The 27,962-nt window shown below is 49.3% G+C and overlaps 1 protein-coding gene across 4 annotated transcripts in view; it reads left to right on the top strand.

The window, feature by feature from the left end:
• Nucleotides 1-27,858, top strand: part of HK1 (hexokinase 1) — a 74,601-nt gene extending 46,743 nt beyond the window's left edge. For all 4 annotated transcript variants that reach the window (XM_032608728.1, XM_032608727.1, XM_032608725.1 and 1 more), the window contains 11 exons: nucleotides 4,290-4,445; nucleotides 7,137-7,370; nucleotides 9,592-9,896; nucleotides 11,496-11,644; nucleotides 11,949-12,068; nucleotides 13,429-13,524; nucleotides 15,260-15,359; nucleotides 19,398-19,581; nucleotides 21,468-21,623; nucleotides 25,191-25,424; nucleotides 26,973-27,858. In XM_032608728.1, the coding sequence (XP_032464619.1) occupies nucleotides 4,290-4,445; nucleotides 7,137-7,370; nucleotides 9,592-9,896; nucleotides 11,496-11,644; nucleotides 11,949-12,068; nucleotides 13,429-13,524; nucleotides 15,260-15,359; nucleotides 19,398-19,581; nucleotides 21,468-21,623; nucleotides 25,191-25,424; nucleotides 26,973-27,117 (1,879 nt within the window). In that variant the 3' untranslated portion in view covers nucleotides 27,118-27,858. The remainder of the gene's footprint in view (nucleotides 1-4,289; nucleotides 4,446-7,136; nucleotides 7,371-9,591; nucleotides 9,897-11,495; nucleotides 11,645-11,948; nucleotides 12,069-13,428; nucleotides 13,525-15,259; nucleotides 15,360-19,397; nucleotides 19,582-21,467; nucleotides 21,624-25,190; nucleotides 25,425-26,972) is intronic.
• Nucleotides 27,859-27,962: the final 104 nt, after the last annotated feature.

Here is a 27,962-nt window from a genome sequence, read left to right on the forward strand (position 1 = left end):
AAATAGGAAGGTAACCCCCAAACAAATAATCTATATCAACATCTGTTTCTCTGCCTTTGACATTAATTTAAAAAATTTTACCAAGGGCATACTGTCCTCAAGGTCCTGCTCTAGGCACTGTGGATATGGAAGTGACAAAATAGACTGAAAGGAACGAAAACCAAAACACACATACAACGCGTTTTCATGGAACTTTCATTCTATTAACCTTTTAGAGAAATGTTTTTCTTTTCTTTCTTTTATTTTTTTTTTTTTGGCCGTGCCGCATGGCGTGTAGGATCTTAGTTCCCCGACCAGGGATTGAACCTATGCCCCCTGCAGTGGAAGCATGGAGTCCTAACCACTGGACCGCTAGGGAAGTCCCCTAGAGGAATGTTTTTCATTAGAATTACATTAAAAAAAAAATAATTTTTTTTAAAAAGGGGAATTCCCTGGTGGTCCCGTGGTTAGGATTCTGTGCTTTCACTGCTGGGGCCCCAGGTTCAATCCCTGGTCGTGGAACTAAGATCCCACAAGCCACGTGGTGCGGCCAAAAAAATAAAAATAAAATAAAATAATAAAGAAGAATTACATAGAGCCCTTTAAAAAGCATACTGTTGCCCAGGCATCCTCCCACCCTACCGACCTTCCCTCCCAATTCTGATTCATTTGGCCTGGGCTGAGGCCTGTCTTCAGGAGCCTAAAAGTGATTCCAGTTTTTAACCGGGGTTGAAAACATAGGTGTGTTAGCTCTTTGTAAAGGCTCTGTGTCCAGGTGGGCTCTAGCCCACTATGCACCCCCTCATCTGTTTTGACTGAAGTTTGCATTTACTGAGTACTGACCATACATGGCTGACAGGAGGGGTAGTGGCACAGTGGCTCCTGCCTTCATTGGTGATGGCTGCTTCAGGACCACGGGGGAATGGCCCTGAGTATTCAGGAACCCCACCCTAGCCCCCAAGCTAGAAGGTCTCTCTCTAAAAAGGATCAGACATGGCCTTCCTCCCTGTCGCCCTCCGTCCTGGACCTTTGTTGTTTTGGTCCCATACCTGTCTCCTACTGCAGATGTCAGCCCTACCTTCTTTCGTTTTAAATTTCCTGTCTCCTCTTCCTGTCTTCTTGGGCCTCTGGCTCTTCTTCTCTGTTTTGTCTGGAATTCTGAATCCCATTTCCCTGTGATTGCTTCTCACATCTTTCGAAACATGGGAGACACCACCCCACAAAACAGCAGTAGCAGTGATCATAACAGCAGGAAGGTTTGGTCTGGAAAATTCTTTGGCCTGAATGGTGGTGGAGTAACTCCACTTCTTTTCAAGTCATCCCCCAAACACCTGCTTACTTACTGTGGCTCTGCCTGCTGCATGGAATCTCTCAGCAGCTCTAATCCTCATTAGGTGGCCACAGACCTCACCCTCCTTCTCTGTCCCTGCGCTGCCTGTCGGGGCAGACCCTGGCAGCCAAGGGAACTCCTGATCAGCGTGCAAGTCCTTGCTCTCCTGTCTGAATATGGTCCCCCCGCTTCCCAGTCTCCCCCAGGCCTGTGCCCACCATCAGGCAGTGAGGTTGCAACACCGTGGTGCTGCCCACCGGCCTGTGGTTGTAGGCACCTGACTGCTGAGAAGCAGATCACGACTTGCTTGGTTTCACTGGAGGCTCATGAGAAGTGCTGTTTCCTCATTCTGCTGCTCTGACAGGGACTCTGGGGACTGAGAAAGGACAGGCTCCTGGCCTCGGGCTTCCTTTATCTGGAAAGGGGGATGGCAGTATCTATGTGTCTAAGAGACCATCGTGTAGAAAGGGGAGCAGATCATTCTGAGTGTCTCCAGATGGCAGAGCAAAAAGCAGTGGGTAGAGGGGTGTCAGGCAAGGAGGCTGATTTTTGTTCATCTGAAGGGGGAAGAACCTGCCTATTGTCATACTTGCCCAACATGGGGGCAGACTACCTAGAGGAAGCGAGCTGGAGGTGGACAAGCACAGGCTGGGTTAGGGGTGGGGCTAGTGGCTGCTAGCGCGACAGTAATACAGGTAACATTTAATGATACTGTCTATGAGAGAGGCAGAACAGCACAGTGATTAGAGCATAGAATCTGGGTCTGGATTTAACTGGATTAAAAATGTGGATTTGCCACTTATCAGCCCTGTGACGATGGGCCTCTCTAAGCCTCAGTTTTCTTTTTTTTTTGGCGGTACGCGGGCCTCTCGCTGTTGTGGCCTCTCCCGTTGCGGAGCACAGGCTCCGGACGCACAGGCTCAGCGGCCATGGCTCACGGGCCCAGCCGCTCCGCGGCATGTGGGATCTTCCCGGACCGGGGCACGGAACCGTGTCCCCTGCATCGGCACCACCAGGGAAGCCCCCTCAGTTTTCTTTTTTTTTTAATTTTCTGTAAACATGTTATGAATACTTTTTTTTTGAATTGTATTTAATTTATCTTTTTATACAGCAGGTTCTTATTAGTTATCTGTTTTATACATGTTAACGTATAGATGTCAATCCCAGTCTCCCAGTTCATCCTACTATGCCTCAGCTTTCTTACCTGTGGAATGGGGATAATGATAATGTCTGTCTCATAGGGTTGTAATGAGGATGAAACAAGTTAATACATATAAGGTGCTTAGTTAAGTATGAGACACATAGCCAGGGCCACAGCACCCATTAATCAGCCACCGTAGCACTTTACCTATTTCAGTCCCTATCCTCCATACAACAACCTTAAGGGTAGGCCCTGCCACCAGGCCCATTAAACAGGTAAAGAAACTGAGGCCCAGAGAGGTAAGTAACACAGTAAGCGTCAGGGCTGGGGTTAAGCCCACGCAGTCTGGCTCCTTTCTGCTCTGAGTCTCCAGATTAGGCTGCACACAGGCTGTTCCCACAGGTGTTTGGGGCAGCAACGGGGCAGGGCAGCTAGGACTCAGAAGGGTGCTCTCCTGCCAGGGATCCTCAACACAGCTGTGGCTGGGGAGGTCCTGTCTGGTCCTGTCCAGAGCAGAACAATGAGAACTAGTGTTTCTCTGCACCTTGTTTTGGGGCTAGGGAGGGCCGCGTGCTCAGGTCCCAGCAGCATCCCTGGCTCCTGGGCCTGGCTCTGAATGGCACAGATCGTTTTGCTGTGTCACGGCCAGCTCTGGGTGTTCCAGCTGGGCTCCCTCAGAGGAGAGGCTGGCTGCCCGGATGTGGACCTGCCTCTTTATCTGTCCTGCTCAGGGCTTCCTCCTGGCCCTTGGTCAGCCAGGATTCGGGACCTGGATCTGGCTCAGATATGTCATCGAGTCCCAGTCCCTGGCGGCCTCTCCCCTGCAGTGTTGGGCTCAAAATGCTGTTGCAGCCACAGAGCCCACACCTCCCACCACACCTCCCAAGGGAGGCAGGAGAGCGGATCCACTGGGACTGGCCTGTGGCTGAATGTGGCCGGAGCAGTAGGATGGGCTGACTGGTTTTAAGCTACTTGGAGCCCTCTCCTGGAGTGTAGGGGCCCATCACTGGGGAAGGAGTGAGTTCCCCAAAGCACATTCCTGGTCCTTTTGGCTGGAGAAGATCATGGATGCCAGGGAGGTGACCAGCGACAGAGGTCCCATGGGGAAAGGCTGAATTTCAGCCCTGTCATCTTCCCTCGGGGAAGACATTTTCCCTTTCTGAGCTGGGAAATGGAGAGAATACTTCCTGGCCACCTTCCCACAGGAATTGGAGAGCTCCCTGATAGGGTGATGAAAATGAAAGCCCTTTAAAAAATACAGCATTGGGAATTCCCTGGTGGTCCAGTGGTTAGGACTCTGCGCTTACACTGCTGGGGCCCGTGTTCAATCCCTGGCTGGGGAACTGAGATCCTGAAAGCCGTGTGGAATGGCCAAACAAAACAAAACAAAACAAATATATATATATATATATATATATATATATATATTTATAAATAAAAATAAGATAAAATAAAATAAAAAGTAAGGCATAAAGTTTTGTAAGAGATGATCATATTCTGCTCATTTCTGTCTGGGGGCCTTCTCGTCAACCCCAATCTAAATCCTTATGTTTCCCCGCCTCCAGGTAGCCTTCCCTGCCAGCCCCTGCCCCTTGGTGCTCTCCTCCTGTTTCCTACCCTAGGGGTGGGGGTGGGGTCTGGATGACCCCTGTTCCCCTGCTGTGTGCTCGCTGTTTGATCACACAAGTGCGTGGTCTTGCCTGCCAGTGAGAATGTGAGCTTGTGAGGGGTTGGGCCGTGCCTTCCTCTCCTTTTGTGTCTCTCTCACCCTTTAAGAGCTGCCCCACTGGTGGGTACGTAAGAATGACTGACAAGTGCCTGGATGCTTTTCTCCTGCAGGTTTGAGAAGATGGTCAGTGGCATGTACATGGGCGAGCTGGTCCGATTGATCCTGGTCAAGATGGCCAAGGAGGGCCTTTTATTTGAAGGGCGGATCACCCCGGAGCTGCTCACCAGAGGGAAGTTTAACACCAGTGACGTGTCAGCCATTGAAAAGTAGGTGCCTCCCCTCAAGGCTTTCTGGGGGTGTGGGGCAGAGAAGAACGACAGGTCCCTTGTTACCACTTAAGTCCTGGTTTGCTGGGCTTCTCAAGAGTGTCAGGGCTTTCTGGGCCAGTCTCCCCTCTCTCTTAGCTCACCCATCCTGGGCTGCTCTCCCTGCGGGCACCTGGTGGCATTAAAGAGCCATTTAGTTAGCAGCAAATCCTTTGTGGATGGTTTAGTTATGAAAGTAGCCTCTTCTTCACTCTGCACCACACACACACACACACACACACACACACACACACACACACACACTCTCTCTCTCTCTCTCTCTCTCTCTCTCTCTCTCTCTCTCTCTCTCTCACACACACACACACACACACACACCCCTACCTGATTAGAATCCTGTTGGTGAACAGGAGCTAACTGAGCCCAGGTTCGGTTAATTCCCCCTTGGGATATCAGGACTTTCTCCAGACAATGTTCCAGGGAAACCTAGTGACCTCAAGATCATTAGGTGTTCCCTGAAAAAAGGGTTCTGTGACCAATAGGATTGGAAAATACTTAGAGAAGTACAGTGTTCATTAGCATATTAAAGAAAACCCAGTTCACCTTGGTTAACTGGTCATTTCCCAAATTTCCCTTGTGCCTGAAACACCCTCTGCCTCCTCCCGCCCCACTCTGTCTCGGCCCCCACATTCTCTCACTTGTTCACCGCCACAGGTGTTCCCTGGCACAAGTTTGAGAAACATTGGTTAACAGATGAGATAGGACAGATAGACATAGAAGGATAGTCCAGCCAGCCCCCTGGCTGCTACCTTTTGGCCTCATCATAAGAAACCCAGACTTCTCTGCCTCGACAGTTATTTGCAGGCCTTGGGTGAACTTGACGCCAGGCAGTTTGGTGTAGTCAGGCGGCCCCACATCTGAAGGGCTCCTGTCCTGTGGCCAGTTCCGTGCGCCACCAGGTTCTATCCCTGGTTCAGGAGACTCCACGTAGCCGTGTAAGGCCACCTGTTTTGTTTGTTTTGTTTTTTGCGGTACGCGGGCCTCTCACTGTTGTGGCCTCTCCCGTTGCGGAGCACAGGCTCTGGACGCACAGGCTCAGCGGCCATGGCTCCGCGGCATACAGGATCTTCCATATGGGATCTTCCCGGACCGGGGCACGAACCCGTGTCCCCTGCATCGGCAGGCGGATTCTCAACCACTGCACCACCAGGGAAGCCCATGGCCACCTGTTTAAGGATAGGGCTAGCTTGGTGCCAGAAATGCCTTTTCATTTCCACATGAGGCGGTCATCCCACTGCCCCTGCTGTGGTCCTAGAAATTCAGAGCCAGTGGCATCATAGCTCTGGCTATAATGTAAGTGGAGAGGGGTTTATCTGAACTTACTCTTATTTCCCATCCGAGTCCTGGCATTTGTCCTAGGATCTCTCCTTTAGGAGCAATTGGTACAGAGCTACAGTCAATAGGGAGGCACACTACTGAGTTTCCAGTCATCTCTCTTCTCAAGTCACCTGGTCAACTGTTGGGAGGGGAGGGAGAAAGAGGCTCATGGTTTGTCTTCAGAATCATTGACAAAGTCAGGAAATGCCTGCCTTCCTCTGGGCCTGTTTCTGGTGTTGGCTCTTAGGTTACCAAGAAACAAAACCCACTTGAACTAGCTCAAGAAGGCATCTATATAGTAGTAAAGTCTATCTCAAAAAAAAAACCATCTTACCAGTGCAGATGTTGGAAGCATTCTCTTTAAAATCAGGAGCAAGACAGTATCACCTGTTTCTATTCAGCATTGTCCTGGAGCCTTAGCCAAATTTTTTTTAGGAAAGAAAAAGAAATTAAAGGCATAAGAATCAAAAACAGAGGAAGTAAAACTCATTATTTGCAGATCGTATTTGTTTGTATGGAACACCAAAAATATCTAGACAAGTGATTAGAATAACAGGAGAGGTTAGGAAGATATCTGGAGATAAGATACAAAAATTAATTATATTTCTATATGTTGACAGTAATTAAAATATGTATATATTTTAAAATCTTTTATTTTAGAATATTTTTAGACTTACAGAAAAATTACAAAGATAGTACATATCCCTCACCCAGTTTTCCCCACTGTTAACATTTTACCTTAATATGGTATATTTAAAATATGTGTGTGTGTGTGTGTGTGTGTGTGTGTGTGTATAAAGAATATATATATCTTCTTTTCTTTTTTAAAGACCACATCTACAATAGTAATAAAACTGTACACTGGAGTGAATCCAGCAAAAGATATACAAAGAATGTATGTATGCAGCGAATTAAAATTTGACTGGAAGACATCAAGGAAGAATGTGTAAGAATGCAGGGGCAACTCACAGACCCAAAGAGCAGGAGATTTCCCCAAGGCCTCCTGGGCACTGAGCCGTGGGGTGGAAGCATCTATTTCTCCACCTGTTCAGGGCCCATGTGGTCTGGCTTGTTCACTTCTCTCCGTTTGCCTGACATGTCATAACCCAGCCTAGTACAGTTTTTCCTCTCGCTGCCTCCTGACTTCTTATGGAGGAGATCCTTTCTCAGGCTCTTCTCAGGCATTTGACTGCCTTCATCCCATGTCGTACACACATGGTGAACGGTGAGTTCACCTCTCCAGGACCTTCAAACCTCAGTGCTTTGCACTGCCTGCTGTGGTCCTTAACTCACAAGTATTGGCCTCTGACCTCACAGGAATAAGGAAGGCCTCCACAATGCCAGAGAAATCCTGACCCGCCTGGGAGTGGAGCCATCTGATGACGACTGTATTTCGGTCCAGCACGTGTGCACCATTGTCTCGTTCCGCTCTGCCAACCTAGTGGCTGCGACGCTGGGCGCCATCCTGAATCGTCTTCGAGATAACAAGAGCACACCCAGGCTGCGGACCACGGTTGGTGTCGACGGGTCTCTTTACAAGACGCACCCACAGTGAGTCTGCCCTTTGCTATAATTGGCACTCAATACCCGCCTGGGCTAAGGACTTTCTCCAGAGGGCAGACTTTTGCACCCAGTGAAGGTTTCTGGCAGACAAGATAATACGTAGTTCTGGGCAGAGAGGTCAGAGTTGCCCACCTGGGGAAGTATCCAGCCCTCAGCCCTGGTGTTGCTTCTGCACTGCACTGTCATCTCTCCTCATTTCGTAAGTCTTGGTAGAGATTTCTGTAGCTGCCAGGAGCACTGGGTGGAATATGTCTGTATCTTGAATTCTCTTGCTTGTCTGCATTTCATCAGGGACCCTCATCCTCACTGTAGCTCGGGTCATAGGTGTAGTGCCCACATTCCTATTTTAGAAGCTCCGATGAGTTTCTAAAGCCCCTTAAACCCTCAGATAGTACTTTTTTAAAATGGGTAACTTGTTGATGCTTTGCATCTGAGAGACAGAGAGGGATTAAGTTGTTAAGTGGTCCCCATTGATGCTGCCTTCTTGTGTATTGGACGCCTTAGCGTCAGAAGCCTTCTGTGGCCCCTAAGGACATGGCCTGAATCTATTAAAAAGGCTAAAGGTGAATTCTATGTCTTCATGTTCCGAATTTTAACAAGAACTGCCTGCGATGTGATTTTTTTGTACAGGATCTCAGGTATTTCTCCCATTGTATATATAATGTGCCTGTGAAGTGGCCTTGCAGATACTGTGCCTTCATACCCAGTTCTAGTAACAGTTAAATAAGGATTGACTTAAACTGAAATAGTTCAGTGTTGCTGAGGGGATAGGGTTTGAGCTAGTTAGCTGCTATTATCTGCCAGGTTCATAATTTTATTTCTTTATATTCTTAGAGTTTTTGTAAAATTCTTGATAATGCAATTAGCCATCTTTTTTTTTTTTTTTTTTTAATTTCTTGGCTAAGTTTTGGACAAGACAGCTTAGGGATTTACATCACATTAAAATAATTTTCTAAAAAAAAATAATAATTTTCTACTGCGGTAAAATACACGTAATATAAAATGTATCATCTTAGCCATTTTTTGAGTGTACAGTTCAGTAAATTTAAGTACCTTCACGCTGTCGTGCAGGCATCACCACCAGTCATCTCTAGCATTTGCCTTATGTATTGAGGTGCCCCTATGTTGGGTGCATAAATATTTACAGTTGTTATATCCTCTTCTTGGATCGATCCCTTGATCCTTACACCAGTCACCTCTAGAGCTCTGTCACCTGCAACGTCACATTTTAAAAAATAACTTTGATTAAATACTGATTATTTCAGCAATAAAATATTTTTGGTATAGAAACTTCAGATAGTTCAGAAAATTACAAAGAGAATAGAAGTCATTGTTAATCCCATGCCCTGGAGCTGACCGCTGTTAACATTTTGAGGTTCCGGTTTCCCAGTTTCCCATGGCAGGCAGCCTTCCATACTTATAACAGACCACAGACCTGGAGAAAGTTCTATGTCTCACTGAGTCCTGTCCTAAAGTCCTCTTCTAACCACTAAAAAATATCCCTAGTCTTGGGGGCTGAGGGAAAGGGCCAAGTGAAAATGGAAAACAAGAGAGATTCTTGCTTGATTGAGCCCTTGCTCAGTGCCAGTTATTCATCGAAGATGTGGTGAACTCACTGAGTTCCCACCACATCACTGTCAGCCAGATGCTGTCATCCACATTGACTCCAAGGTTAAGTAATGGAACAAGGTCCCCTGGTACGGAAGTGGGGACACTCACCCTGTCTCCTGGTCTGACTTTTAAACACTGGGCTCTTTTGGGCTCTTTCTTGACCACTGTGCTGTATTATCTCCTTGTCATGGTAGACAACAACATTTTTTTGGATCCTGAATTTTCTGTATTTGATATTCTTTTTTTTGTTTGTTTTGGCCTCGTGGCATGTGGGATCTTAGTTCCCTCACCACGGATCAAACCTGTGGTCCCCTGCAGTGGAAGTGCAGAGTCCTAACCACTGGACCACCAGGGAAGTCCCTCGATATTCATGTAACAATGAGAGCCCTCTCTTTTTATGTGTCACTGTGGGTGATTTCAGTTTCCCCTTTTTACCTGTCTGCATTTGGTAACTTTTCTACAGTGGATGTGTTGTGTGACTGGAGTAATGCGGAAAGCAAGTGTAGAAAATGGAATTAAGGTGTACAAGAAGAAAGAAAGGGGTCCTGGAGGTCCCTACAGTCCGGCTCAGTCGGCTATTGTGGCCTCCACACCCCAGGTATTCCCGGCGTTTCCACAAGACCCTGAGGCGCTTGGTGCCCGACTGCGATGTGCGTTTCCTCCTCTCGGAGAGTGGCAGCGGCAAGGGGGCTGCCATGGTGACCGCAGTGGCCTACCGCCTGGCTGAGCAGCACCGGCAGATAGAGGAGACCCTGGCCCACTTCAGTCTCACCAAGGATACACTGCTGGAGGTGAAAAGGAGGATGCGGGCCGAGATGGAATTGGGGCTGGGCAAGCAGACGCATGACAAGGCCGTCGTCAAGATGCTGCCCTCCTTTGTCCGGAGCACTCCCGATGGGACCGGTGAGGACCTCTGTTGGGGGCTGACACGCCCCTCCCGCTTCTCATACCAGTGGCTGAGTCACGGTGGGGCTGCAGGGTGGTTGGCTTCTCCAGTGGGTGCTCTACACTGGGGTGGCATGATTTTGGCAAGAGCTACAAACTCACTCAAACCTCTCTCTTCCATTTTTACCACCGACTTGCCGTGTGTGTGACTCAAGGCAGTCTATTTCCCCTGGTCCAGCCTCCCAGGCAGGCGCTGTCTCTAAAACCACAGCCCTGTTCAGAATTAGAAAGTGTTCTTAAGAGAACAGAGTTGGGCAGATCCCGAAGCACTGAGATTGCTATAGGGCCTCTGATAAACACAGCAAAGTAGAAGAAGGGTAAACACTCACTGCCCCTTCCTAGGTCCTGGTGGAGAGGCACACGGAGGCCTGGGGATTGTTATACCCGGGTAGATTGGAGCTCAGCGTCCAACCCCGTACTGCTGACCTTGCTGGTCCTGTTGGAGCTGAGCACTGGGGGGATGCTGATGACTGTTTGTGATATGAGTATGTCCTATGCGTAAGCTACTTACTCTTGCATTATAAACCACCGTGAAACTTAGTGGCTTTAAACAGCAGCCACTTATTGTGGCTCAGGGGACCCTGGGTCAGCAACTTATCGTTGCTCATCTGGGCCAGGCTTGGCTGAACTTTCATTCATGCATCTGCAGTCCCTGGGAGGCTCTCCCTTACATGTCCAGCATTTGTCTGTCAGCTGGGGTGTAGGAGTGCCTGGCCACGTGTCTCATCCTCCAGCGGGCCGCCGGTCTTGTTCACATGGTAACAGCAGGGTCCACGAGGGAGAGGGAGACCTCAAAGCCTCTTGGAGGCCTAGGCTGGGGCTGGCTCAGCTCCGCTTCTGCCACACTCTGTTGGCCAAAGCAAGTTATAAGGCCAGGCCAGATCCAAGGGGAGACGGAAATAGATTCCGTCATTTTTTTTTTTTTTTTTTGGGGTACGCGGACCTCTCACTGTTGTGGCCTCTCCCGTTGCGGAGAACAGGCTCCGGACGCGCAGGCTCAGCAGCCGTGGCCCACGGGCCCAGCCACTCCACGGCATGTGGGATCTTCCTGGACCGGGGCACGAACCCGCGTCCCCTGCATCGGCAGGTGGACTCTCAACCACTGCGCCACCAGGGAAGCCCAGATTCCATCTTTTGACGGGAAGAACTGCAAAGTCACTTTGCAAAGAAGCCTGCATACAGGGAGGAATGATTGTGGCCATTTTTGTAACACTCTACACATTGACATACATTATTAATTTTTATATGAGGTTCCCTAAGATCAGGTCATTGTTGCCAAGCTTTTTAGTAGCCTGGTAAAATCTATTTGTTTACTGTGACAGATGCTTCATCCATGGGGCCGTTTGTCCTTCTAGCGTGGCTCAGAGGCTGCGGTGGTCATGAGTTGGTGCCCACCCTCTCTGAGCCTGGGCTGTGTGCTGAGGGAAGACTTAACAGCTTCTCCCCTATATTTAATATGTGGCCTCCTCCCTTGAAAGTCTGACGTCTTGGGGCTACTGGCTGCCAGGAGGCAGTACTAACTCTTCTTGACCTTCTTTATATTCTTGACCACAACAGAGCACGGTGACTTCCTGGCCCTGGATCTTGGAGGAACAAATTTCCGCGTCTTGCTGGTGAAAATTCGTAGTGGGAAAAAGAGAACAGTGGAAATGCACAACAAGATCTACGCCATTCCCACAGAAATCATGCAGGGCACTGGGGAAGAGGTGAGACAGGTTTGCTTTTACACCACCATGGCATATGTGCGTCACAGACCTGGCCAGTGGCATCGTTGGGCCCCAGAACCTGCATGTGATACATGCCGCTGTGCAGTTGTGTCTGTGTGGCCCGAAAGCATCAGGTACATTCAGCCATGCTGGGCTTCGGATGCTCAGGGGCTGGGAAGATACTAGGGAGAGGGGCTTGCTCGGCATGTGTCGGGCGCGGGTGTGTATGTGTGTGTACTTGTATGTATGCACTGAAGGTGTGAAACTAGAGGGTACATGAGTAAGCCCTTCTTTTCTCCTAAAGCTGTTTGACCACATCGTTTCCTGCATCTCTGACTTCCTGGACTACATGGGCATCAAGGGCCCCAGAATGCCTCTGGGCTTCACGTTTTCGTTTCCCTGCAAGCAGACGAGCTTGGACGCGGTGAGTCTCCTTTTTCCAGGCATCAGACACCGGGCGGTGCTGACTGTCCCTTGGCCAGTGTGGGTCAGCTCTTGAAGCCTCTCCAGCCTCTGTGTCCTCCCTCGATTCTGGGACAGTTTAGCTGTCACAGTGGGTTGACCCAGGCCTTACGCCACACCCTCCAGCACACCTTAAGACTCTACTCTTCTTTCATCTTATCATTTAAAGAATTCACCTCTTCTGGGAAGCCTTCTGGTCCTCCAGGCAAAAAGAATCTCACCCTCGTGAGTGTTCCCTGTTTCCTCTCATGTTGCCTGGTTATAGCACTTCTTACACAGTTTTTAGTGATCTTTGGTGTCTCTCTTTTCTGCGACGTTGTGTGCTCCTTGAGCCGAGGACCTGTGTTCCCCACAGGCCCTAGCACAGTGTGTTATCAGAGAAGATGCTTAATAAATGTTTATTCAATAAATGGAATGAACCAGGGCTCAAGGTCAGGGCTTGAGCACCTGCTGAGGACCACGAGCTGGCCACACAGTTCCTGCCCTCGGGAAGCCGCCAGTCTAGTGGAGCATCTCAGCCTACTCCAGCAACACTGGCACCACGCTTAGGGGTGTTGGCAGGCCCGGGGGGACGTTCTGTGTGGAAGGGAGCGGTTGTGCAGAATCCTGCAGGCGAGACCCATCCTCTGTGTTTTCACAGGTAGAGGTATGGCCAGGGAGCAGGCCCCGGTGTTGGCATCACATCACGCGGGACCTTAGGCCAGGGTTTGAGGCACATGATTGGCAGCACTTGGCAAGCTGGGCAGGGCCACCTGCCTCTAGAAGCCAGTTAATCCAGATATAGTGCTGACTCGGGTCTTTTTCCTTCTTAATAACTCTTTTAGATCTCAACAGGTGGATCCATGTAAACTTGGTTTTGCAGTTTTGAAAAGGTCTGGTGATTTTTAAAAGCCGTTCACTTATACCGTCATCATAGTGAGGACACACCCAGCAAGTATATACACTACACTCCAATCAAACCTAAAGTTTACTTTAGGTAGTAACAGTGTTACTAAAAATTTGCATTTCTCCACTTATGTTTTTGGCAAACTGTTCTTCAGAGGAACTAGTTGGTTATACCACGGGCAGCACCGTTAACTTTCTATGCCTCAGTTTCTCCATCTGTGAAGTGGGGGTTACAAACCAGACCACTGTGAGGACAGCGAGAGGGGGCAGGCCTGCGGAGGACTCTTTGTATTTTATTGGTTTATGCTTAAGATGTTCCAGCATCGTCTCACTATCAATTCTTAGCAGGTGTTACTCTGGAAGGAGGGGGTGGAATTTTGTATTCTGCCTAGAAGGATTAATGACACAGGACTCTCCCACTGCCCTTCCTATTGCAGGGAATCTTGATCACCTGGACGAAAGGTTTTAAGGCAACTGATTGCGTGGGGCAGGATGTAGCGACCTTACTGAGGGATGCGGTAAAAAGGAGAGAGGTAACTATTAAAAGGATGTTTTTAAAAATCTTTCATGGGCTTCCCTGGTGGCGCAGTGGTTGAGAGTCTGCCTGCTGATGCAGGGGACACGGGTTCGTGCCCTGGTCCGGGAGGATCCCACATGCCGCGGAGCGGCTGGGCCCATGAGCCATGGCCGCTGAGCCTGTGCATCCGGAGCCTGTGCTCCGCAACGGGAGAGGCCACAACAGTGAGAGGCCCGCGTACCGCAAAAATAAAAAAATAAAGAATTCATACGATACAGAACCCTGTGAGAAGGTTGTATTAAGGTTTCCCCAACTGATGGCAATAAAAGAGAGCAGAACAGTTTTGTGTTATTAAAGGATAGTTTAAGGAAGGTAAAATCATGGCTCTCCTCCAGCTTGAAAAAGGGAAAAGCAGCCCCTGGCCGTGGGGCACAGTCTGGCACTGTCGCAGAGCACAGCCGTCATCACAGCCCCCTTGCGGCCGCGATGGAATCAGATGAGCAGGAAGCACTGCGTCGTCATGGCAGAACTTGGCACGTGCTCGGAGATGGCCCTGCTTCCTGACAGCATCCAGTCCTGAGCAAAACCCCACTTCTTAGAACCCTCCCTAAAACCACCAGCGCAGGCTCAGATCCTATAACTGTGCTCTCTAGTACTTTCTGGCACGCACCATGGAATGTGTTTGTTTGCCTGTGCTGCAACCAACCAGTCAGGAAGTGCAGCTTTGTCCACTGTGGATATGTTTCTGTTGGTCTTTGGCTGGAGGACATTGACTGACAAAATATAAAATGAAAAATTCTGAAGTTTTTATTTAACTCATTAATTAATGAGGGAATCAGTTAGAAGTTAAAAAAAAAAAAGTCCGTTCAAGTGTCTCCAGTTCAGAAGAGCAGGTTAATTAATATACACAAGCAGTCAGGGAGGCTGAAATGTATGGGTTGGAAGAGGGGTCGATTGTTCCTGGAAGAGGGTGCTAGACGACAGCTAATATTTCATTGAAAAGAAACCTGATGCCCTGTTTTTGCCCATTTCACAACTCTTAATCTCAGTGTTCTTCCAATGTACTTTCCATGCGTATACCAACATACACACGTTTAAAAAATGGGAGTCATACCATGTATACTATATTACAGCTGACTTTTTTCACTTACTATGAAATAGGAGTCTTTTCGTGTCGGTACATAGAGGCCAACCTCATTCACTTTCTTGGCCGTGCAGGATTCCGGAGTTTGCCCGAACCGGGCCTTACATGCCCCTTTTGATCTAGATTTGGGTTGTTTCTCCTTCTGGCTTGCATAAGTCACACAAATACCCTTGTATGTATGTGCCTTTGTGTACCTGTATGCTTGTCTCCGAAGAACAGATTCTAAGACATGGATTTGGTACTTCCATTTTGCCCTCTGAAAGGCTATAATACTTTAACCTGCCAAGAGAAAGAGTTACTTGGCCATTGTCCCTTGTCTGTTCTCCATTCCGCAGTGCCCACTGGGCTGCCTCTCTAGGACTCATTGCCATTTGTGAAATGGGTAGAATACTTCCTTTCTTCAGAGCTCAAGCTTCAGATACATCATTAACAGTAGATGTTTAGTGAAGAAGCATTTCATTACCTTTCACAGGCTGGTAAGGAAGCTCTTTCAGATGATGCACCAGCAGCTTTCTCACTGCAGTGCAGCAGAGTGACCCTGCAGAACTCAAGCCGGGCAGCACCGTCCCTCCCCTAAAGCTAAACCTGTGTCTCTTTCTTTCCAAAGGAATTTGACCTGGACGTGGTGGCTGTGGTCAATGACACGGTGGGCACCATGATGACCTGTGCTTATGAGGAGCCCACCTGCGAGGTTGGACTCATCGTAGGTGGGTGTCCCGGAAGGTCTTTTTCTGGGGCAGGGTAGGCTGGGTTTTCCTGTTCTGTGGGGCCCTGAGCCAACAGCTCAGCCCTTAGTGTGAGACAGTATATCTGTCAGCACTGTTCCCTTAACCACCTCCAGAGTTTCATCATGGCCTGAGGCTGCAGGGCTCTTCAGGGATTTCCCCTCCCAACACCCAGCCCACGAGGCTTCCAGTTGACCGCAAACAGATTGTCAGCAGGAACGGAGCTCTCCAGGAGTGCGGACCCCCGGTGGCTCACACGGCCCCCAGCGGACGGGGCCTGTGGCTGGGAAGAAAGCAAGCCTCCTCTTCTCCTGACTGTGGAGAAGGGCCAGAGGGCAGTCTGGGCGCCATTGGGCCTTTAGCACCAGTGGTCCCAGCTGCTGAAGTGGGAGGCATATTACTGAGCCAGAATCTGGGTCTGCTCACCTGTACACAGTAAAGCCAATCTGCTGACACTGGCTTGTGGTGAAGGAAGAGTGCAGCATTTTTTATGTTTTGTTATGTTTTTGGTTTTTTGCTGGGGGGAGCGGGGAATAGACGAAGAGTTAGATTAGCATAGGACCGAAAGGGCAGCGTTTACTGTGAGGCGCCATACAAGGAGTCCAGGACAGCCAACGCTCAGAAAGCCTGAACTCCTCCCTACAGTTCAGCACGGCCTTTTTATTTATTTTTATTTTTTCTGTGCTGGGTCTTCGTTTCTGTGCGAGGGCTTTCTCTAGTTGTGGCAGGCGGGGGCCACTCTTCATCTCGGTGCGCGGGCCTCTCACTGTCGCGGCCTCTCTTGTCGCGAGGCACAGGCTCCAGACGCGCAGGCTCAGTAGTTGTGGCTCACGGGCCCAGCTGCTCCGCGGCATGTGGGATCCTCCCAGACCAGGGCTCGAACCTGTGTCCCCTGCATTGGCAGGCAGACTCTCAACTGCTGCGTCACCGGGGAGGCCCCCAGCATAGCCTTTTAAAGGCCAGGTGAGGGAGGGGCGTCTCAGGGTCTGTGATCAGCTCATGCACAATTCTCTGGTTGGTTGATGGTGAGGGAACAGCACGGTGTCACAGGGGTTAACATTATCAGTCCTTAGGCTCCAGCAGGCCTGGGGCTATGTTCTCAAGGTCATCAAGTAGCTAAAATCTTCCATTTGGTGGGGGTTTTAGCATAAGTGAAACAACTTAGGGAATGTTCATCAGACACTATTATCTAGGTACTTCAGAGAGGAGCTAAAGTAGAGGATATGGGAGAGGGGTCTGTCCCGGGAAGGCCCCATAGGGTCCTGCTCGGTTAGAGGCAGAGGGATTATCTGGCTTTGCAGGTTGTTCCCTTATAATCCAAGCACAGTAGGGGTCTGGGCCTTGAGAGCACAAGATTCCAGAAGCTTCTTGATTTTAGGCTACAAGAAAAGCATTTGCCTAACTGATGCTGTTCCTAATGTCAGGGATGCTGGGAAAAGGCCCGGTTTCTTAGCTAACACCTGCAGAGCATCCCTTGGCAGAGAGAGTCAGCAAGCAGCCTGCTGCGTGGACCTGGGAGATTGGGAGAAGGCCCCAGCAGGCTGCCTTCCTGGTGCCAGGAAGCCCTTTTCATTTGTTAAACCACTTTTGGCTCCTGTGGAAATTTTAAAAAGCTAGGGAGCAGCTCCAGGTAAATGTCGTTTGGGGCCTGGCTTTGGGGCTCTTTGTTTCTTCTTTCTTTTGCAAATCTTTCTTTCTCCACCCGGCCCCTCCCTTCCTTCTGCTTATGAACGGGCTTAGGTGTGAAATGCAAAGCTAGAGTGACACAGCACTTTCTCTTCTTGGGCCTGACCTCACCTTCCTGCCCAGAGGTCAGGCCCGCAAATGCCGGGGGTCCGGAGGGGGGGGGGGGGGGTTGGGGGGTTCTCCCGCTGCCTTCAAAGTCACTCTTTCCCTCTGTCATCAGTTGATCTCTGCTCAGAACGCCCATGAGCAAGAAGTATAATTTACATGTTTTGGCTTTCTTTGCACCCCTTCCATTTCTGGGGCTCCTCTTCTCTCAGTTTTACACTTTGGGTGAAGGGGAGTCGAGAAAACGAAAATAATCCAGTTACGTTACCCGAAAACTGGGTTGGCTTCTTGGTGGGTGTCAAACTAAAGGACACAACCAAACCAAAGATCAGAAGGAAGGATTTATTACTTGCAGCAAGTAAAGAGAACACTGGGGATCTTTCCCAAAGCAGTGTCTCCTCAAACAGAAAAATTGGGGAAGTTTTAAGCTAAGGGTATGTGCATATTCATGAAGGGGCTTGGGCAGAGGAGAATTCGGTATAGAATTGGGACAAAGGTTGACAGAGTCCAGGCTTCAGTTGATTTAAGTCACGAGGGTCAGGAAAGGTCAACATCACCATCCCTTAGGTTACACTTGATCTGGTGGTTGAGTGCCCAGCGGAGGTTTAAATTCTGCAAAACAGCTCAAGAAAGTGCTTCAGGCTAATCTTTACCACTGAAACAGAGCTAGGAGCCTTTACAACTGATTTATGATCTTTGCTATTGTTAGTTCTCATGCCTGGTAACAGTTGGTCCTTTTGTTCCCTTAAAATCATTATTACTGAGACCTGTTCAAGAGCAAGCATTGTGGCCAGGCTTAGACCACAAAATGGCTTAGGCCAAAATGGCTCCTCTTATATCAAGAGAGTCATGCCTGTTTGTCTTTCTCTGGAGACTCCCTACCCTATCTGCTTACAGTTACACAGTCAGAAGCATCTGTGAATTCTACTTAAGTTTCTTTAAAGGGCATAAAACAGCCAGAGCCCACTTGTCTAGCTGGTAGAGGTGTCCTTGTGTCCCTTAAAGATGTTGAAAATCCATCGACCTCTGTCTCCCACCCAGGGTGGGTCCACGGTGCTCGAGGGCCTTGCGGCTGCAAGTGTAATCCCTGGCCAGCAGCCTCAGAATCACCTGCGAGCGTGTTAGAAATGCAAGGTCTTAGGCCTCACCCCAGACCTCCTGAATCAGAAAATCCATCTTAACAGCTCCTCAGGGGATTCAGGTGTATGTTAAAATATCTGTGTGAGAGACTCCTTGGTTAGTTGACTGGTTTTTAAATTTCCCGTCCATTCACTGAGACAAGGCCAGTGACCACAAGTTTGGATGTCTGGCTATTAAATCTGCTGTGAAAGTTTTAGAACGCTTCCTCTCAGCATCTGTACCTAACTACTCCTAGTCGAGAACAGCAAACAGTTTGTGGTCCAGCCCTAGTCCTTGGGGGGCCACAGTCTGACTAGCCCTGCCCTGGGGAGGTCAGGGATGGAGATCAGAGGCTCTTGGTCCCCTGGAAGCCGTTTGTCTGTTTGTGTGTATACAGTGTAGGGGTGCACTCAGGGAAACATCCCTTTTCTCAGGAGAATCATCAGAATCTCAAAGAGATCTGTGATACCAAAATGGTGAGGAACCATTGCTTTAGAAGGGCACCGTTGAGATGCTCAGGACACTGTCCTTCCCTGAACTAACTGTGGCCTCATTCTGGAACACACAGGAGAGTTTATTCAGGCAGAGTCCACGGCCAAGTTTGATAAGGAAAGATAAGTGTCCATACATGGTGGGGTAGTAGACAACCCCTCCATGTAATATTTTATATGTATGTGTGTATGTACATATAAATACAGTATATGTGTGTGTATGTGTATGTGCAGAGAGAAGGAAAGAGAAATAGAGAAATATCCTTCCAGTCTGAATGCTGCCTGAACTTCTACCATTGAAAATACATCCCTTTGTTGTAAGACCATCTTGTATTAAAATAAACATAGCCCTGTGTGGACAGGTAAACACACGAGGCTCTCGGTGTTGATGTCTTAGTATAAAGTAAGTTAATCAAATGCTCTGGGCAGTTTTAACTCTGATTTTGCCTTTATATTTTGAGATTTTTCCTGGAAGACATTGGGAAAGTGAAGCTATTACTTTGTTCATCTCAAAAGTGTGCCCCTCTCTGTGGAGCCCCAGGCCCCAAGTCTATCTGCAATCCCCCTACCCACTAAACATGGTGGTGTGGCCAATTCATTCTCTCCTCGTGTATTCCAGGGACGGGCAGCAATGCCTGCTACATGGAAGAAATGAAAAACGTCGAGACGCTAGAAGGAAACGAGGGCCAAATGTGTATCAACATGGAGTGGGGTGCCTTTGGGGACAATGGGTGTCTGGATGATATCAGAACGATCTATGACAAACTGGTGGATGAATATTCTCTAAACGCTGGGAAACAAAGGTAATCCCACCTGGTGGAGGAGACGGGATGGGAGGGCATTCTGCCTGTTACAACGGAAGAAGTTTCTAGGAGTGGGGTTTGCACAAAGCCTGGAGACTGTGGTCCCTCAGGTTCACTCTTGACCTTGGCTTTTGGCCCAAGGAGAGCAGAGAACTTAGGGGTGGAGGGTGGTGGCAGCACATGGTACAAGATGGCCCAGGGTTGATGTTCTGTGCAGGTGCCTCTGGGGACGGGGTAGCAGTGGCCACACCACTCCTCTCAGTGACCGTGTTTATCCTGCAACATTCTGGCCTTCTCATTGCTCTCTGTTTCTTCCCCATCAGGCTAATAGAAATCTGTTGGTCAGCAGGTTTTTGCCTTGTTTAGTAGGACACATTTGACCTGCAGTTGTTAAAGGGCAAGGGGCAAGGGAAATTAGGACGCCGCCAGCGGGAGTGGGGGGCTCCCCGTCACCGGTGAGGCAGAGGCCCGCCACCGCCAATTCCTCCTTTTCCCATGGCAGACCTCCTGCACCACCTAGTGGCTAATTGGATCTTTGCAGCTCAGGTGTCAGGGACCCTCCCCAAGATGGCAGTGTCCACCCTTCCCAGCATAGAGACAAATGACCCCTTGTCTCAAGCTCCCAGGGATCAGGCCATCCTCTGCCATAGCCAAGACGAGGTGGTCTAAGCCGTGCCCCCAGGAACAGAATGAAGAGCTGGGGGTAATACCTCCCAAACATAAGTGATTCTCCAGCTAACCTCAAGATTTTTGTCTTTTCCAAATACCACCTATGCTTAATGTTTTTCTTTAAATCAGCTTGTATTCTTACATTTAATGAGGGAGGAAAACCAATATTACCATAAAATGGATATAGTGTAGAACAGCGTTATTTCAATCCTAGCTACTGTGCCTACCGACAGCTCTACAGGAAGACTCCCTTTGTTATAAGGGAGCTCAGCAGAGGTTGGAAGTGGTTAGAGCCATATCAGCATCAAACTTATCAACACCAAGGAGATGTCTCCTTGATGGAATGAAAAGAACTAGATGGGAATTGATGATAGGAGCTCTATTTCGTGTTTTTCCTGTGGACCACCCGAAGTCTTCTGGAGTATCCACTTTCCAGTGGAGTCGTGCCAGCTTGGGGACACTGGGATGAGGTGTGTGCATGGAAGCGTTTAAAGCCCATGCCATTTCTTGAGGCTCCTGAGCATGGAGAGGACAGGAATTAAAAGCCCCCACGAACAGGTGACCCTCAGGGGTGTGGTGGCCACCTGGGTCCTCCAGCCTGTGTGGCTTTATCACTCTGTGGGTACTTGACCAGCACTCTGGGTTTTGGCAAAACTTTCCAAAAATCTAGTGGGAACTTTCCCTGTGTTGTCTTGTTCCTTTAAGCCGTTTGCTGGTTCTACAGGTATTGATTGAGCACCTGACTGAGAGCAACGCTGAGCTGTGCTGGGCCCTGGGACTCAAAGCTGAGCAAGACACACATTCTCTGTCCCCTCGAGGCTTTCGCTGCAGGGGTGCCAAGGGGCGGAGAACCTGTGTGTGCTGTGAAGAAGGGAGGGTGCATGGGAGCTGAGATAGGCAGGGTGAGGACAGACCTCTTGGAGCCGTGCTGGGCAAGTTGAGAGCTGAGAGCTGGAGTGGGGTTTCGCCAGACAAAGGCAGGGAGTCAGGTGAGGAAGAGGATGGTCCAGCAGCGAGACAGAGTGCTGGTACTTTCGCGTCTGATCCTGGGAGGGTTGGGGATTCCTCAGTCCTTCCCGGTCTCATGCTCTGCCTCTGCCAGGGAGCACGGGGCTGGGTGCACGGGTTGGTGATGCCGGTGAGGCACAGTAAGGCGCCCGGGTTACTGTGAGACCGCAGGCTTCATACAGACACCCAGTCCCCTCCTCTCGTTCCAGGTATGAGAAGATGATCAGCGGTATGTACCTGGGTGAAATCGTCCGCAACATCTTAATTGACTTCACCAAGAGGGGATTCCTCTTCCGAGGGCAGATCTCTGAGCCGCTGAAGACTCGGGGCATCTTTCAGACCAAGTATCTCTCTCAGATCGAGAGGTGAGTGGGCAGGGCCTTCCCTATTAGAGGTGGACCTGGCCAGGGGGCTGTGATGGGGGCAGTAGGCAACATAGGGGACATTTTGGCCATTTGGGAGAGTTTTGTTCTTCCTCTGGAGTAGTAGGCCCTGAGCAGTTGCATTTTGAAGTTCCATAATTTTACCATAACTCATTTCCTTTTATTCATCGTGTATGTTAGGGCATTATATTGATTTGTTTGAAATCATCCTGTGTGTAAGTAGGATACATTTCAGGATAGGAAAGGTGCATCACAGATACTTGTATTGAAGGACCATTGAGGCCAGAAGAGCCAAGCACCCCTGGTCTGGCCTCACCCTCTTTTCCTCTGAAAGGCAGCCTAGGATGCATAGCTCCCCGCCCACCGTGCCCCCCCAGCGAGCTGCTTCTGTCTTCCTCCTGTTTTTCTCATGTAGAGTGAACATTTCATCTGTGCCTTTGCCATCTCCCACAGTGAGCTGTGAGAAGAGGTGGAAAAGTGCTCAGCAAAAGAGCTTGTGCAAAAGCCACCTTCATACTAGAATGGTCACGATAGCAGTACTGACATTGGCTCGGCTCGGGTCTGCCCCTCGCTTTCGCCCAGGCCTGCGTCTGTAACCTTCAGGTAGAGCTCACTGCCCACCAGAACCCACGCGGTGAAGTGCTAGCTGCAGACAGCGGCCCTGCGGCACTGACCCTGGAGGACTTGGGCACGTGGAGTGATAGTATTTCACAGCTGTTGGGGGACGGGCACCATGATAGGGAACCAAGCTCCCCACTGCTTTCTCTCCTCATTCTAAGTTCACCCAAGGGCCAAGTGTGGAAAATAGGAGCCAGAGAAAAATGAGAAGAAAATATCAGTGAATACTTCTTGTTAACATTTTTTTATTGTGGTAGATATTATAACATTCAATTTACCATTGTTACCATTTTGGAAGTGGACAGTTCAGTGACATTAAGTACATTCACACTGTTGTTCAGCCATCGCCACCATCCATCTCCAGAACTTTTTCATCATCCCGAACTGAAATTGTGTACCCATTAAACACTAACTCCCCATTTCCCACCTCCCCCCAGCCCCTGGCAACCACCCTTCTACCTTCTGTGTCTATGAATTTGACTCCTCTAGTGACTTCATGTAAGTGGAATCATATAGCATTTGTCCTTTCACACTGGCTTATTGCACTTAGCATAAGGTCTTTAAGGTGCATCCATGTTGTAGCATGTGTCAGAATTTCCTTGCTTTTTAAGGCTGAATAATTCTTTGTATGTATACACTACATTTTTATCCATTCATCCATCCATGGACACTTGGGTTGCTTCCACCTGTTGTCTGTTGTGAATAATGCTGTTATGAACATGAGTGTACAAATACACAATTGAGTCCCTGCTTTCAATTCTTTTGGGATGTATACCCAAAAGTGGAATTGCTGAATCACATAATTATTTTACTTACTTATTTATTTGGAGGAACTGCCGTACTATTTTCCACAGTGGCTGTACCATGTTAACATCCCACCAACAGTATATACAAGGGCTCCAACTTCTCCACATCTTCGCCAACACTTATTCTTTTCTGTTTTTGTTTTTCTTTTAATAATAGCTATCCTGATGGGTGTGAAGTGCTGGGGAAGGTCCTTTCAAGTGTGATAGCAAAGGAAGAGATCATAAAGAAAAAAATGCCAAATTTAGCTGCATAGTTCTATAAGATAAAAACAAAATCCGTCATCAAGCTTAAAAGACAAACAGAAAACTAAGGAAAACATTTGCATTATATATGCAAGATGCAGAGCATGGCATGGTGGGCAAGAGCTTTGGCAGGTCTGGTCTTGAGACCTGCTCTACCCCATTGGCTGTGAGCTTTGGGGTGAGTTACTCGATCTCTCCGAGCCTCAATTCCCGCATCTTTAAAATGGGAATAATCATACATGGATCAGTTGGCTGTTCGGAGGAGGAATAAGGTGATGTATGTAAAGCACGTGTCACATAGTAAGTTCTCAAAAAAGGCTAACTGTTCTTACCACTGCTGTTGTGTTCATCATCAGTCATTGTCAACTCTTTCAGTTTAATGAGGAGACAAATATCTCAGGAGAACAAGAGTTTTGGTATAAGGTAGTTCATATGGCCAGTAAACAAAAACAGTAATCCTCACTAATAGAGAGGAGCACAGATTAAACCAGTGTGATGCCATTCTTACCAAATTGTCCAGTGTTTTTAATTTTTTAAAAAAATTTATTGGGCTTCCCTGGTGGCGCAGTGGTTGGGAGTCTGCCTGCCGATGCAGGGGACACGGGTTCGTGCCCCAGTCCAGGAAGATCCCACATGCCGCGGAGCGGCTAGGCCCGTGAGCCATGGCCGCTGAGCCTGCGCGTCCGGAGCCTGTGCTCCGCAACGGGAGAGGCCACAACAGTAAGAGGCCCGCGTACCGCAAAAAAAAAAAAAAAAAAAAAAAAAAATTTACTTCTTTTATTTATTTTTATTTTTGGCTGTGTTGGGTCTTCGTTGCTGTGCGCGGGCTTTCTCTAGTTGAGGCGAGTGGGGGCTACTCTTCGTTGTGGTGCGCGGGCTTCTTGTTGCTGTGGCTTCTCTTGTTGCGGAGGACAGGCTCTAGGTGTGTGGGTTTCAGTAGTTGTGGCACGTGGGCTCAGTAGAGGCTCCGGGCTCTAGAGCGCAGGCTCAGTGGTTGTGGCGCATGGGCCTAGTTGCTCCGCGGCATGTAGGATCTTCCCTGACCAGGGCTCGAACCCGTGTCACCTGCATCAGCAGGCAGATTCTTAACCACTGTACCAGGGAAGCCCCTTTCCACTGGGGACAAGTAAGGCCAAATACTCTGTTAGAGACAGTAAATTGATATAACTTTCAGAAAGGCACTTGGCAATATGTATCAAAAACCCTTTGACCGAGAAATGTATCCTAAGGGGAAAATATGACTTGCACCAACAGGAACAGCATCAGAGTGTTACTTTATATTAACAGAAAATTGCAAACAACTTAAATTTCTCTAGACTGGCTAAATAAATTATGGTCATCCCCAGAATAGACTACTATGGCAGCTTTTACCAATCTTGGTCTCAGACAAGGAGGTGGGAACTTGCTCAGATGTTTGAAGCATGAAAAACAGCAAGAAAGAAAACCATAAATAAAGGACAAGCCTGCAACATTGTTAATCAACTACACTGCAGTATAAAACAAAAATTTAAAAATAAAGAACAAGCCTATTCACATATCAGGACAAAGACATTGTTTAATGATATCCAAGAAAAATAGATTGGAAGGAAATATATTTAAACGTTAATAGTATTTTCCCCAGTGTTGGGATTGTAGATAGGTTTAATTTTCCAATTTTTATTTTTCTAGATTTGCTAGTTTTTCTACAACTTAACATGTAATACTTTGGGGATCATTAAAAAAAATAGACAAGTAAATGTTATTTTGAAGGGGAGAGAAAACCCCATGACACTTTTCGTGGATAAGTGCAGTGATTTGGGGCCGGCTCCTTTGGAGTCGGCGGCTTCTGTGCTGCTCTCGTGGGTCCTGCTTCATCCAGCCTCCTGGCTTTTGTCCCCCACAGCGACCGATTAGCGCTGCTGCAGGTCCGGGCCATCCTCCAGCAACTTGGCCTGAACAGCACGTGTGACGACAGCATCCTCGTGAAGACCGTGTGCGGGGTAGTGTCCAAGAGGGCCGCACAGCTGTGTGGCGCAGGTATGGCTGCCGTGGTGGACAAGATCCGCGAGAACAGGGGGCTGGACCACCTCAACGTGACTGTGGGCGTGGACGGGACGCTCTACAAGCTTCATCCGCAGTGAGTGGGGCTTCCGGTGGGGATGGGCAGAGCTTCCTGGGCAGGCAAAGCCCCTTTATGGCTATGGGACATCAGGATGTGATTCCCACCAGGAAAGTTCCTCAGCAGGACACAGCCAACCTGCAGGCTGTGTGGTCAGGGTGGGGCTTGTCTGGGACGAGGAAATGAGCTGCTCTGAAGTTTACCTGGGATGCCTGGGGAGGTGGAGAAATGGCTTCCCTTGGCCAGCTCACACCTGTGGCCTGGCATTTCCTGCTTTCCCCTCCTCCTGGGCGCCTCTCATCCAGGTGGGGAGCAGGAAAGGAGGTAAGGGTGGGTGTGCACTTACCCATCAGCCTGGCCGGGAGGCTGTGTTTGGTAAGCGGGAAGAGGGAGTGAAGGAAAGCGGAAGAGGGCCCACTGTCTTGTCCACCTGCTAAATCAGTTTGTCAAGAGCCTTGGAAGGCAGGAGCGGTTTTGGCCCTGGGCTTTGTAGAAGGGAGGCGGGTGGGATGTGACCTCCCTGACGTTTTGGTCGGGTGTCCAGCACCCCATATGCTGGAGGAGGAGAAGTGAGCCCATCTGCTCTTTGATCTACCACACATCCTAAAGCTTGGCTCTTATGAATAGAGTGACCATATTATTGTCGAAATGGAGGTACTTTTGCCAGCCAAGAGAGTGCTACTAATAATCACACTGGGACTGTCCCCAGTCAACTGGGCCGCTCACTCCACCTAAAAGCAACCTCACCCAGCTCAGTGTAGGCATTGCCTGCCTACGTCATGGCCGTGGCTTGGGATGAAAGCATCTGTTGGGCTCCACCCCGACCTCTGTCTCTCCACCTTTACAGCTGTCCTCGTTGTCACTGTGGTTTAGAGCTAGGCTTTGAAGCCGCGCATGGACATGCTTGGTTTTAATCTTGGTACCACCATGTAGGAGCTGTGCTCAGTGGCTTCATCTCTGCCCAGTCTCCTCTTCTTCATGGGAAAATGACCACCGGCAGGCCGGACATTACAAATATAAAGTGTGGGACACCTAGTAGGAATTCAGCAAAGGGCAGTCAGTATTTCCTCTAAGAGCCCCACTGCCCTGAGTGTTCATGGGGGTGGGGGGGCTCCCTCTCTTAGCTTCAGGTGCTGGGCTGGGGTCTCAGAGGACTGCAGCTGGGGGTGGGTGATGTTCGTTTCCATGCAGCTTGCTGAGCTGACCCAGTGCCGGACCAGCTTGGCCCGCAGGTCCCAGCACCCCTTCTTGGTTTTCTGTCCCCTCGGAGCCTCAGGCTTTGAGGATGGGAGCCGTCTGGGTGCGTTACTCATGCCTTAACCCTCAGAAGGTGTACAGAGCAGCTGGTTTTGGATTCTCTGTTGTGCCTCCCTGCTGCAAATTGTAACAGGACTGGCTGTAAACCCACTTTCTCCCAGACGTTCTCAATAAGCCACAGCTGCTTCCAAGCAGCCCCTCCCATCTCGCTTCCCTCCTTATTGTTAGGGTGCTTCAGTGTCTTCAGGTGGGTCCGGCATCTCTCCTCATATTCCTCTACCTACTCTTCTCTATTTTTGTCTTTTTTAGTTTCTCCAGAATCATGCACCAAACCGTGAAGGAACTGTCACCAAAGTGTAACGTGTCCTTCCTCTTATCCGAAGACGGTAGCGGCAAGGGAGCCGCCCTCATCACGGCAGTGGGCGTTCGGCTCCGGCAAGAAACGAGCAGCTAAGAGTCCTGGACCCCCCAGCCTGCTGCCCTTCCAGCACTTCTCTCTTCAAGCAGCGCCCCCCTGTTCTGCCCAGCGAGCTGTGCTGGGAGACGCCAGCACCAAAGCCCGCCAGCACCACCGCGGGGAGGAAAACAGAAGCCAACTAATGGCGCGTAACATAGGGTACAAAATAGAGTGTGTGCTGTTGGTAATCTCCCTGACCTCCAGATCCCTCCTCACCTGCCCTGCCACTTTGCATGATTTGACTTCAACCTGGTCGTACGTTCCCCACATGTGAAGTTTTAGTGGCGTCCGTTTCTAACTTATGCATTAGTCCAACAGTTATTTATTGGCCCAAAATGAAAAGTCACGCCATCTGACAGGCCTTATGGGCCTCCGCAGCCCGTCCTTGGGGATGTGTCCCCCGTGTGCAATGTATTTTCACCAGCAGACACTGCCGGGACTCCTCCCACGGGTGCGTCAGCCGCCGCTTCCTCCCGGCCCCGCACCCATTGCTGTCTGGTGTCCCATCAGGGCGTGTCAATGCCTCTGAACTGTGTGTCCATGGAACTGGTCATAGCCACATTGTGACAGTCTTGCATCCTGTCTGTCTTGGGGAGGGGAGGTGGGCAGTCCTGCGGGAAAGTGTCTTGTCTCCGTTTGGGTAAAACGAACCAATCAAGAAACAGTACGCTCATTGGAATTTCCCATCGCTTTTGTGAGCCATGTTGTATGACCTAGTAAACTTTGTACCAATTCAAAGACCCGAGTGACGCTTAATGGCTGGGGAGTGGGGAGGACATCGGGGGATGTGGCAGAAACCAAACCCTGGGGGGGTCTCGTGGCCTTCTGGGTCAGGGCAGAGT

Source organism: Phocoena sinus, chromosome 16 (assembly GCF_008692025.1).
Source record: "Phocoena sinus isolate mPhoSin1 chromosome 16, mPhoSin1.pri, whole genome shotgun sequence".
Taxonomy (NCBI): domain Eukaryota; kingdom Metazoa; phylum Chordata; class Mammalia; order Artiodactyla; family Phocoenidae; genus Phocoena; species Phocoena sinus.